Below are 12,645 nucleotides of genomic sequence, written 5' to 3'. Positions count from 1 at the left end.
GTGTTGGATGACTGCATACCATTGCATGTTTTTAATATGGTTACTGTGACCACTCAGCATTGTGGTCATGACATTATTGAACCTTTTTTTTTTTTCCCTAGGGAGGTATTAAAGACTAATTTCTTTTTATAAATGGTAATATGATACCATGCAGAGTCAATTATTTTGTCGGGGAAGAGGGAATTAACTGAATTACTAAAAAGTATATTATCGATTTTCAAACTATCCGATTGGATCCGATTAATGGGTTCTGACAACCATCCTTAATATATGATGGATCAAGCATCTTATACACTGAGACCGTTTTCAGTTTATAGTATACATTAATGATATCGGTTATAAACTGTTTTTCCACTTTCTCTATTTTCTGGCCACTATTCGAGAGACATGTTGTTATTTCTGAATGACCATTTCAAACAACGAAAAATGAAAATATTATATCATTTCTTCTCAAGTATTTGTTCTTCTTTTTTATCTGACGATTATGTGTATAGATTAAATATGTTCTATAAAAATTTGTGCAATAGTGTTCACATTGCATATCATTGCCTGACATTGCTCTTTGATTAATTTTCTTCTATCAATGAATAATTTTAATTACATTAATATTTGTAACATTAATGTTTCTAAGTATATTTTTTAAGTATTTGTTTACATAAAAATTTGTAAGTATATTTTGTAATTTTTTATTAGGGAAAATAAAAAGAATGCCCGAGTTTATGCTCTTGCTTATGCCTTTTCTCAAGCTGTTATGTTTTTCACATATGCTGCAGCGTTTCGCTTGGGAGCATATTTAGTGGCTCGAAATGAGATGGAAGCTGTAGATGTCTACAGGTATAAAAAGTTCTTGTAATTCAATTACTATTTTATGTTTATACTTTTTATGTCTGTAATTTACATGCAGCCATAAATGCCCTTGGAATTTTCTGCCTTGTTTTGACATCATTTTATAAGTTGAATTTAAATTTAATATGAAACAATTTCCGTATTACATTCTGATTTTATCTATTTCTTGCAATTACAGATTAATTGATTGTCTTTATGTATATGTATACACATGCAAATATAGATAATAAAACTTGCAACTTCAGTAGACATTTCAAATGGAATATTCTTCTATTGAAACATTTTTGAGATTGGTTGTGAAAATATTTCTTATTTCGATTAAACTATCAAAGGATTTTAAAATAAAAAATATCCTTGAATGATAATACTGAATAAGAAATGGATTACAGGAAAACTTTCGATAAAATAGAACTTCGCCCATTTGAGGTATTAAGCATCAAGTTAAAGCATTTTAATAATTATTACATAAAGTGAAAGTATGGTAAAAATTTTGCTATTTTAGTTAACTATTCACAAATTTTAAAGTTGAATATTTTGGATATGTTCTTATTTGAAATTTGATATTTTTAGAATTAAACCATTTATATGAGGCAGGATTTTCTTCGGTTTTATGTTTCTTTTTTAAAGAAAAATACTAGCGAACAGTACTTCTATAATTTCACTTTTAGAATTCATACTAATTGTTGTTGTTTTCTGTAAGTATTATTTATATTTATTTAATTTTTTGGAACATATGTTATTTAAAATCATATACATTTTTTGCCATATAAAAGTTTACAATATTAGATTAGTGCAGAAACAATAATAGTTTTCAGAAATAAAGCTACTATTTTAATAATTTCTGTCAGTCTTGTGACTTTTTTTTTTTTTTTTTGACAAAAGTTGCTCATAAATATTATCCAAAACTACTTATATGGTTTTGATTCAAACATGAAATGAGAAAAAAGAATTTTCATCAAATTTTACTTTCTTTTCTTGAAAGGTAGAAAGCTGTTGATCAAAGAGAGATTAGCTGAGTTTATGATTCTAATAGTTAAAGTAAATCACGTAGCGAAACTGGTTTACTAAATTTCTTTCTGCTGATTTTTCATTGGAAGTGACCAACATTTCGGTCGACTAACTCAAGCTAATGATGACCAAAACTATTACCATAACTCATTCAGTTCATCATATTTCAGTGCATGAAATTAGAGAAATGTTTTTTATAAACAGCTGCTGATGTCTTTTTCAGACAGATAAAAATTGGTGTTATAAAAGTCTATATTTGGTTTGGCTAAACAAACAGTGAAAAAACCCTGAGGCAATCGAGATGAGTCAATATAAACCGGATCGAAAGCTGAAAATCTTAAAAAGAAAGGATTTTGTTATTAATTTGGGAAAGTTGTAGTTACGAATTATCAATAATTTCCATTGTAGATTAAAAGATAGTGAAATTAAATTAAACAATAAAAGCAAAAATTCTTAAATAGGCAAATTGTTTAATGTTTCACCAAGATATCGGAAATTCGTGCACATGTTTAATGACATAAAAATTATCGAAATTTTATTGCGAAGTGATGTAATCAAAATTCAAACTTCCATCATGGAGCTTGAACTTTGCGCTATCAAATTATTATTTATATTTTCATAATATTGTTTGAATGGTTATATCACAGTTATACTGATGCAATTAGATCACAGGTGGTTCTCTCTGTTGATAAGATTTTCTATGAATTGGGTATACTAAATTTATTTACAAAAAAAACAAAGGCAGATTCCAACAAAATGAAAAATGTATCATTGATAAAAGAAAATCATTATTTCAAGATTAGCGTTTTAATTTATAAGGAAAAACGCGATTTTTCTACACCAGTCTAATTGTTAGAGTGTTAAACTTTTTCATATGTAAATTGTGGTTAGAATATTGTGCCGCAAATATGACTGGAATTTTTTGTCTCTGAAGTGTTGAGTATTAATGAGCAAAATAAAGACATAGATTTTATTCGAAATAGTTAAATGTCTAACTGCTTAGTTAAAAGCGGTAAAAAAAAAAAACCCAGTTATTTTTAGTTTTGTTGGGCTATATAGCATTGTCTCCTACATTTTAATCTTTTTGGTAATTTTCTATAATTGATGGATGCAGATTAATCTTCACGCTATTTTATCTTCCTTTTTTAGGAATTGAGAATGTAAGCATGAAATTAAGAAAAGGGACAAATTTTGTGTGTGTAAGAAGTGAAAAGAATCGCACTTGCATTTTATTAGTATTAAAATTATAATTCATTTATTTGTGCAATATTAAATTTCTGCAACATCGAATTTTATGGATATATAAAAACACTAGACCTTGTAAGCAATATACAGGGTGGTCATTAATTATTGTCGGGGTTTCCGTACCTCATAACTTTCGAATAAAAAATATTACGCAAAAACCGATTACGTATTCGTAAATTACAACTCAAAGAATTTTATTAATGATATTAAAGTGTAAAGCTTGCACAATTTGCACTTTGTAGACATTCAGCTGAAGGCGATTATGTATTCGTAAATTACAACTCAAAGAATTTTATTAAGGATATTAAAAAGATTAATGAATTTGCACATGGCTGCCCTTCGTGGCTCGTAACACATCGAGACGAAATTCGATTTCCCTCCAAGTGTTCTCCAGCATTTGGATCGCAGTAACAATTCTGCACTTCAGATCATCAAGGGAGGTCACAGGGGTCTTGTACACAATGTTCTTGACAAACCCCCATAGAAAGAAGTCCAGCGGTATTATATCTGGTGATCTCGGAGGCCATGGGATTGGTCCACTTCTTCTACACCATCTGTCGGGAAAGTTCTCGTCTAAATAGTCACATACAATCATGCCCCAATGTGGGGGTGCCCCATCCTGTTGAAATATCACATCTGGCTGATTTGCTGCATCTGAGGAACCGCATACATCTTCAGCATGTCAAGGTGTGTCACGGAGTTTATTGTTATTTCAGCAAAGAAGAAAAGTCCAATAACTTCACCTGTGATAAAGCGCACAAAACATTCACCTTTGGGCTGTCTCTTTCCAATTCTCGATAATCGTGCGGGTTCTCCGAGCCCCATATTCTACAGTTATGTTTATTCACTTTTTCTGACACATGAAAAGTGGATTCGTCACTGAAGTACCATTTCCGAAGGTAATTTTCATCATCCTCAATTCGAGTCAAAATTTGTTCATTGAACTCAAAACGACGCGGTTTATCATTCGGGTGTAAAGCTTGCACAATTTTCACTTTGGAGGCATTCAGATGAAGGTGGTTATGGGCGGAAGGCGTTCCATATTGTCGTATGCGGCATATGTAACTGCACAGCTGCTTGTCTCGTTGATTTTCGTGGACTGCGAGTAAACGTTTCTTGGATACGATCAACATTTTCCTGCGAAGTGCTCGGTCTTCCCTCTCCCTTTCGGTGTAGAACGCTACCAGTTTGCTGAAATTGTGTTAACCAGTGTCTGAATCTGTCTGATAGAATTTTCCGAAGGAGGATCTTTCTTGTACGTGGTCCTGAAGCGACGTTGAGTAGTTATGACTGAATTAGTTTCGAAAAACTACAATACACACATTGCTTTTTCTTGCACGGTTCGCCATTTTTATTTATGACGTCATAATAAATGCGCTAAGATCGCATTGTTGCCACATAAAATTCTTTGAGTTGTAATTTACGAATACGTAATCGGTTTTTGCGTAATATTTTTTATTCGAAAGTTATAAGGTACGGAAACCCCGACAATAATTAATGAACACCCTGTATTTCAATCGGAATAATTTATCTTGAATATTTATCTTTCTACCAATAATGTGTCTAAAAATGAAGTATGCTGGCAACTTTCTTTTAGGATATGTTGGTATGAAATTCCCATCTTGTTTAGTCAGTCATGTGCTAGACAGTGTGATAATATTAATAAACTAATACAATATTCAATATTTTTTATTATATGACAATTTTTTTCTGATATCATTATAGTTTTAAATTCCGATTAAAAGAACACCTTGGACTTCGTTTCCAATAATAGATATTATTTAAACAGATTTTCACTTTTTTTTTAACTTGTAATTTTGAAAGTAATTACAGCAATGAGAAATTCTTACGCATTCATATATGTATCTCTTTTAGGGTGTTCTTTGCTATGGCATTTAGTGCTGTATCTGTGGGGCAATGGACATCATATCTTCCCGACTATGCAAAAGCTAAACTATCTGCTGGACTAGTTTTTCATCTCATAAAATTGGTTCCAAACATTGACAGTAGTTCTAAAGGAGGAATACGTCCAGTAAGAAAATTTCCATATAATTTAAAAATATTTTCGTGTTTATCTATTAAGGATTTCTTAATTATGTTCTTAATGTATTATTTCTATTCATTATTTTAAATAAGTAGAAGTAATTTTATTTAATCCTTTAGATTTAGCTGGATGAAAATTACTGATTTATTTATCGTGTTAATGTAGAAAAAGTTATTTTCTGATATATTTATTTCATTTATCTGTACAAATATTTTTTCTTATTTTAATTGTTATATAAAAGTAAAATAATACATTGAGCATCAAATGTAAAATAACTGGAGAATTTTACATACAGTAAATACAGTCTTCGAAGTCGACCGTTTTTTAATTAAGAATCGCCAATTTAAAATGGCTATACATTTTTTGTGTACATCATTCAGATGTATACGAAATTTCAAGATATATTATTAAATGAATTATTTTTTATTAGTTTTAATTTATTGAATGTTCTGCGGAAAATAATTATGTTTGTTTGAAGAAAAAGTATTTTTGCTTAGAAAAACCAAGATATTTCTGATTTGCTAGTAATCCTTATATTGTAAATATATATCTCTCTGTGTGTAAATATATATGTATAAAAATTTTAGATATAAAGTTAAAATTGTCTTATAGTATTCAAAGTATCTTAAAAACTTATATAGCTGTTATAAAATGAATTTAATTGATAAAATATAGTGCTAGTATACAAAAAGATTAATTTAAATTGGAATAAAATCAAACTGAATGACAGATCGAAATGCTCTGACGATCTCCAGAATTTTAGTGGCAGTCTTCTGACCAGCTAATTCGTCAGTGACCATGTTATCCTTTCAGACTTGTGCTATGTGCATCTATATCCCTTGTCCCTCAATATTACTTATTGCTTATACAAACTATGTGACAGCAAACAGAGATAGAAATAATGTTAATACGTTATGACAAACGAGTTTTATGAGGAATTATTTTCAGTGTATAAGAAAATACAAATGTTACCTTCAAAATTTAGAATCAATATTTGAATTCGGTTTGTAGTAACTGTTTATTTTCAAATTTTAAATTATCAGTATATAATGACTTCATTAAGAGCGTAAGATTTTTTTAGAAGTTACTTCTTAAAAGAATGAATGAATTAATACACAATGTAAGTTGCTTAAAAAAAGTTTTAATAGTTTTTGTATACTTTTTGCATTATTTTGCTGATTTATATTTGTTGATCTGGAGAATTTTTTAAATTTTTCTATAGGAAGTGAAAGGAAAAATAGATTTCGTTGATGTGAAATTTCGTTACCCAAGTCGTAGAAACGTACAAGTTCTTCAAGGAATTAATCTCACTATAAATCCTGGTCAGACAGTAGCTCTAGTAGGAGCTAGTGGTTGTGGTAAAAGTACATTAATAGCTCTCCTGGAAAGATTTTATGATCCTGAATGTGGACAAATTGTAAGTTTAATTTGCATATATGACACTGTATACTCAAATCAAATATATATATCAAAATTATCAAATAAATATATACTAATATTTTTCTGAAGCATTTCCTGTCTTTTTTTTAACAAGAATTTTTTTCTGGTCGTAAACAAGCCCACCATCTTTGTGAGGGCGCGAAAAAACTTTTAATATTATTTGCAAATTTTGTCTATAAATTTGTCTTTTTATATTTAGGAACTTCTATAGATGCCCATTTATCATATTACCTGAAAATACTTCACAAGGGCTTGCAGCTCAAAACCCCAGTCTATAGATATAAGTTAATATTTAAAGTTTGAAGGCATATTCATAAAGCGGCGCTAACGTCAGAATTGGACATGTTTTAGTGACAAATTTGGAAGATTTCGTAAAACTGCTGTAATTTTGTCGTCGGCATCTCATTTGATGGCGGTTTTCCTATTAGGCTGCCGCTTAAGGCCTGTGGACTAAGTGGGGCAGCAAACAGGTCGATTGAAAATTTTTCTTAGTCTTGTTGCCAGATAGCCAAAAGTTTTCTAAAAATCACAAATTCTATGAATTACAAAATTTTAAGACAATAATGTGTGTTTACATTCAATTGAGCTAGAAGTTAGCATTGAATAAATTAAAAATTACTTATTCATAATTTTATTAAATTAAATATTACTTTAACTGTTTATGTTGTATTTCATAAAATAACGATTAGTTTTGTATCCTTGTAATATATCATAGTAATTAAATATTTTTATTTTTCATTGATGTACATGTCTGTAAATAAATAAAAACTATTTTCACAAATTTATTAAAATAAAAGCGTAAAATAAATTATTAAAATGTTGTTTAAGTTGTGTTGAAATATGAAATTCATTTACTATTTATTAAAAGAAGGGCTTCATAATGTGTACTACATAGGGTCGCAAAATGCCTACTTATGTCACTAGTGTTAGCAGCAGAAATTTTATTTTGCGGTCGGAGCGAGTGATGATTTTAAATAAAAATAATTACTGGCGATATTTGAGGCGACAAAAGTTGCAGTACTTTTTTGGTATTACAGACATTTGGCTGTACTTCTCATTCTGCAAAATAATAACTATCTCCATAATATAAGCAACAGATCTCCCCTGCCCCCACCCCCATCGCATCTACTGATATAGGACGAGAGATGAGCTGACCCCATTCTCCTGACAACTTGGGTATTTTACCTTTTTTCCGTTTTAAAGATATAGCGCTGCAAATAGAAGAGATCGGAAATTTGATTTTATTACTTCTGTTAATTCATTAATTACTTTATTTGTCAAACAATTTTTCGTTTTTCGTTCATTTTAAGCTACTTGATTAATCATTATTTTTAATTTTGATTGAAGGAGAAAGTTTTAGAACCATTTCGATACTGAAATGTGCTTGATTTTAAATGGAAAAACCATGCAACTTAACCTGAAAGCTTTCGTCTATTGAATGATGATCCGGAACTTTTCTATTCACGATAATTCTTTTATATATGCAAAAAAAATCTTTGCATATTTCTAGATTAAAAATTACTCACTTTATTTTGTAAATTTTTTAATGCTTTGAAGAATGTTAGAAACAAATTTTGTGTTTAATAGAATATAAAAATCGACTTTCTTTACAATTGGTATAATAATGTTTCTTTTTTGTATACTTGTGCATATTACATTAATATGATAATTTTTTAGAATTTTGTGATTATTCAGTAAAGCATATCTAATACATAAATCCGGAAGCTTTTGCCATTCGAATGGAAAAAAAATTACTCATACTCAAATAAGCCTTTCTGTTACTCACTTCAACTAAATTTTTATTAACATTACTAACATCTTGTATGATTGCATTGCTTAATTTGTTTGTAGTCCTTGAACCCAATTATTAGCATCGTTTGTTTTATTTTATTAAACATAAATAAATCACATCAGAAATGCTTAGAATTTTTCTATTCAGTGCCTAATTTTTCTATGCATTTTGCATGTGAAATAAAATTATCTTTGTATATTCGAAAACGTCCTCTGCCCTTAAAAAAAGGTGTTGTGTTAAAAAGATTAAAATGATAAATGTTAGTATAGTCTAATAGAGAGGATAAGAAAATATTGCGTCAGGAAAAAACCCTTGGTTAGAGATGAATGAGCAAGTTTGCTGTGTTAAGTCAAAAACTGGTACACATAAATTTTAATACTGAATTTATTTTGTGATTTTTATCTCTCCTTTGAAATATCGAGGCTTCGCACAGTCTACTTTAAAATAACAGAGAATGATTATTTTAATAAGCAAATAAGAATAATTAATATTTTGGAAGTCGAATGGTTTTATTCTTAAATGCTGATTATTCTTCATAAAATTTCAAATTAATCAACATATTCATTCATTCACTCTTTGGGTGTTATATTTTCCATTTCTATTTTACAGTTATTGGATGGATTTGATATAAAAACAATAAATTTGAAATATCTTAGAAGTCAAATGGCCCTTGTTAGTCAAGAACCAGTTTTATTCAATTGTACCATAAAGGAAAACATAATTTATGGAATTGAAGACAAAGTATCGAATTCTGACGTTGAGACTGCTGCTCGGATTGCTAATATACACGATTTTATCATAAAATTGCCACAGGTCAGTTTTTTTCTATTTCAAAATTCTTTCTGAAAATTGTTAAGTAATTTATGTTTGAAAAATGAATAATTACTGCAACTATATTAACTTATTTATAAATTTTTAAAGGGCTATGATACTGTTGTTGGAGAAAGAGGAACTCAGCTTTCCGGTGGTCAGAAACAGCGTATAGCCATTGCTAGGGCCTTAATACGACATCCCAAAATACTATTGTTAGATGAAGCTACTTCTGCTCTTGATACAGAAAGTGAAAAAGTATGTGCAATTTTTCCTTTAGGATTCCAATTCCCCCCCCCCCATTTTCCAATATTTTCATTTGGAGTTTATTTATCTCACTGAATTTGTAAAATACGAAATTTAAATGATTCTGCGTTGTGAAAAAGTTGATAAGATCTGCATTTGGAACTGTTGACATCATCTTTCAAACGACCTGATCTCTCATTTCATTGACTTTGAAGCGCTTGAATTTTCATGTTCATTTTTTTATTAATAGTGGAATTAATTACTTATCCATTTGCTTCTATGTTTATTCAAATATCCTTTCCTGATATGTTATTTAGATCGATTGTGATGAATGAAGGCCAAGTTTTCACATCTCAGGATATCTGATCATATTGCAACTCAGTTACTTATTACTTAGATAAAGATATTATAAATAATATGGACTTTCCAACAATTTAAGAAATCTATATTATAAAATATTTGCTTTACTTTAAAATATTTATTTAGATTCGTATCTTTTTTTTTTTTTTTACTCAGTCGTAAGAATAGCTTTAGTGATGTTTTGATAGGGAATTCAAATCTGACTAAATTCAACTAAACCAATCATACACACAAAAAAAGTAATATTTTTTTCCCATTTTACTTCATTCCATTCTGTAATCTGGCCGTTAACAGATTAATATTATAATTCTGCTACTAAATTATTAATTATTCATATCCTTATACATGCCTGATATAAAATATACTGTTATGAAATTTTATTGGTACGAATTGTAAGTACTTATTGTATTCTATACAGACAATTAGTTTCTTTATCAGTGAATTAAAAGATAAAAGCGACAAATTGAGGCATGTTTTATAAGTTCATGTTTTAAAATAAAATCCTTATAAATCTATATATATATGATGATATATCTTAAATAAATCTGTCCAAATTATTGATATAGGAGGTTAAAAAAAGTATATTATTTTAGATATTAGCCTTTTAAAATTTAAAATTTTTCGTCTTTGCATGTACCTTGTAAATCTGTATGAGTATTGATTCTTACGTGAAAAAAAATTATTAAATTTCACAGTTTAAAAAATATTTACTTAAAGTTGAATTAATCTTAATTTTTTTCTCTCTTTCTAAATATCGTTTAAATACATATTTTTTTTATTTCTTATAATTAGGTTTTTAATATTTACTTCAATTTGGATGTATAGATTAAAATTCGTGTGCGAGCATATTCAAATGCTTAAATGGTAAATATTAATGTACTACTTAATTTTTTTGGAATTCACTAGAAATATTTCAATTTGGGGAAAACTTCACAAGAAAGAAACTTAAAAAGTAATTAATAAAAGACAAGCACAATTTCAATCAGTCTTCAATCAGTCAAAGAAATTTCTAGTAGAATGAAATATAAATATTTGTGTTTTCGTTCTTCTTTTATTTTAATTAAAAAAAAGAATAAATTAGTTAGGATTCCATCTTCTTACATTTTAATACATTGGCTTATATTAATATATGGCAATTGAGCTAAAGCATTTTGAAAGTTGAAGTACCTATTCAAATGCGTGTGAAACATATGAAGAGAATATACCATTTAAGATCTGTTTTAAACATTTTTGTGTATCTTACTTTGGAATAAGCATTTTTTTCTTTTTATTTCCTTTTTACACAGAAATACTCATGCTTGTTTCTTTACAGGCTGTTCAAGAGGCTCTTGATCAAGCCAGACAAGGAAGAACATGTTTAGTTATTGCTCATAGGCTTTCTACAGTACAAAATGCAGATTGCATTGCTGTTATTGATAACGGCAAAATTGTTGAGAAAGGAACGCATCAAGAGCTTGTGAATAGAAAAGGAATTTATTATAAACTTATTAAAAAGCAATACAAATGATTAACAGGTCTGCCTACGGACGAATATTTCAGTCGTTATTTATATTTTGTGTTCTGTTAAATGTTTTCATTTCTCAGTTTTGATGTACCACTTTTTCATGAAAAAAGTGTGATAATTTCATTTTGTCAAAGCAAAATTAACTGGAAGTGTGTGTGTTTGTTTCATGGCATAGTATTTTTCATTGTGCAATAATTTCAGTTCTTCATTTATTGTAAGTTTAAATACCATTACAAAAATCTCTTTTTTTCACAACTCATATATATTGAATACTCATTTGATGACTTTTAATCTCATGCAGTTTTATTGTTCTCATATTCCTTTTTAATCTTTGCTAATTTTTTTAATTAGCTTGTGTTAGCATTCGGTTCTTATATATAGAATCGTCTTTCTAATTTTAATAATTCCATAATTTGAAATAGCTTATTTCATATTGATCAACTTATTTTTTATTGAATGAAGAATTTGTTCTTGAATTTTCACTCATGAAAAAGTGAAAATAAAGTCTTTTTTAAATACTTGTGAGTTGTTTGCTTATTTTTTTAAAAGTATTTCTAACCATCAAACATAAAACGATCGCTGTTTGCAAATAACTCTCTCATCACCATCATCAACACTTCCTAACTCAGTTTTCAAATCGCATAAGAAAAAGGGGAAAAAATTATACTTTTTGCAAATACCAATGAATATTTCTGGTCTGATTTTTTTCCCAAATAGGAATGAGCATAATATCTCATGCTCATATGAGATGTTGGAAAAAAAATATTTATTCGTTTTTGGTGGTGAAAAATTCAGCCTTTTTCCTATTGCAAAACTGTGACAAGTGGTGCTGCTTTTTCAGCGATGGAATACACAATCTCGAATACGCCATTTATAAAAGAAGAAAGGTGGGTACTCTACATAATTTCACAGAAATGTTTTTTATATAGTTTATCATAACTAATTTTCTCCTGGAAACCTTTCGAAGGTGTAACACATATAATTTTTACATTGAATTAGCATTTATATTTAGTGGCTAATAGATTACATATTTTCTGAAATACCATAAATTTTGAGTTTAAACCAGAAAAATACGTGCATAAAATGGTTAATCGATTTTATTTAATACCATTCCTTCATAAGTTATTTAAAAAATTAACTATAGACAAAAAGTTAGCTTTTGTTTATTCGGTGAAAAGTAATTTTAGAAAACGTTTCTTAATTATAAGAAAGTTTATGGTTTTTCTATAATATCTGCTTAAACTAACTCAAATATAAACATCTATTTCTGAAAAATCAAATTGATTTATACTGATTATTAAAAGTAATTAAAGAGTATTAATTATTTTTAAGAGCAATATTTTATTGATG

The 12,645-nt window shown here is 28.5% G+C and overlaps 1 protein-coding gene across 4 annotated transcripts in view; it reads left to right on the top strand.

Moving 5' to 3' along the window:
- LOC129960075 (ATP-dependent translocase ABCB1-like) overlaps positions 1 to 11,735 on the top strand; it is a 55,147-nt gene extending 43,412 nt beyond the window's left edge. For 2 of the 4 annotated variants that reach the window (XM_056073162.1, XM_056073163.1), the window contains exons 22-27: positions 694 to 834; positions 4,975 to 5,131; positions 6,366 to 6,560; positions 8,985 to 9,188; positions 9,297 to 9,443; positions 11,104 to 11,735. In XM_056073162.1, the coding sequence (XP_055929137.1) occupies positions 694 to 834; positions 4,975 to 5,131; positions 6,366 to 6,560; positions 8,985 to 9,188; positions 9,297 to 9,443; positions 11,104 to 11,298 (1,039 nt within the window). In that variant the 3' untranslated portion in view covers positions 11,299 to 11,735. The remainder of the gene's footprint in view (positions 1 to 693; positions 835 to 4,974; positions 5,132 to 6,365; positions 6,561 to 8,984; positions 9,189 to 9,296; positions 9,444 to 11,103) is intronic. The other 2 variants (XM_056073164.1, XM_056073165.1) reach the window with 1 other exon arrangement.
- Positions 11,736 to 12,645: the final 910 nt, after the last annotated feature.

This window comes from Argiope bruennichi, chromosome X2 (assembly GCF_947563725.1).
Source record: "Argiope bruennichi chromosome X2, qqArgBrue1.1, whole genome shotgun sequence".
In the NCBI taxonomy this organism is placed as follows: domain Eukaryota; kingdom Metazoa; phylum Arthropoda; class Arachnida; order Araneae; family Araneidae; genus Argiope; species Argiope bruennichi.
The sequence above is the reverse complement of the archived record's forward strand: the minus strand, read 5'-3'. Positions and strand labels throughout refer to the sequence as shown.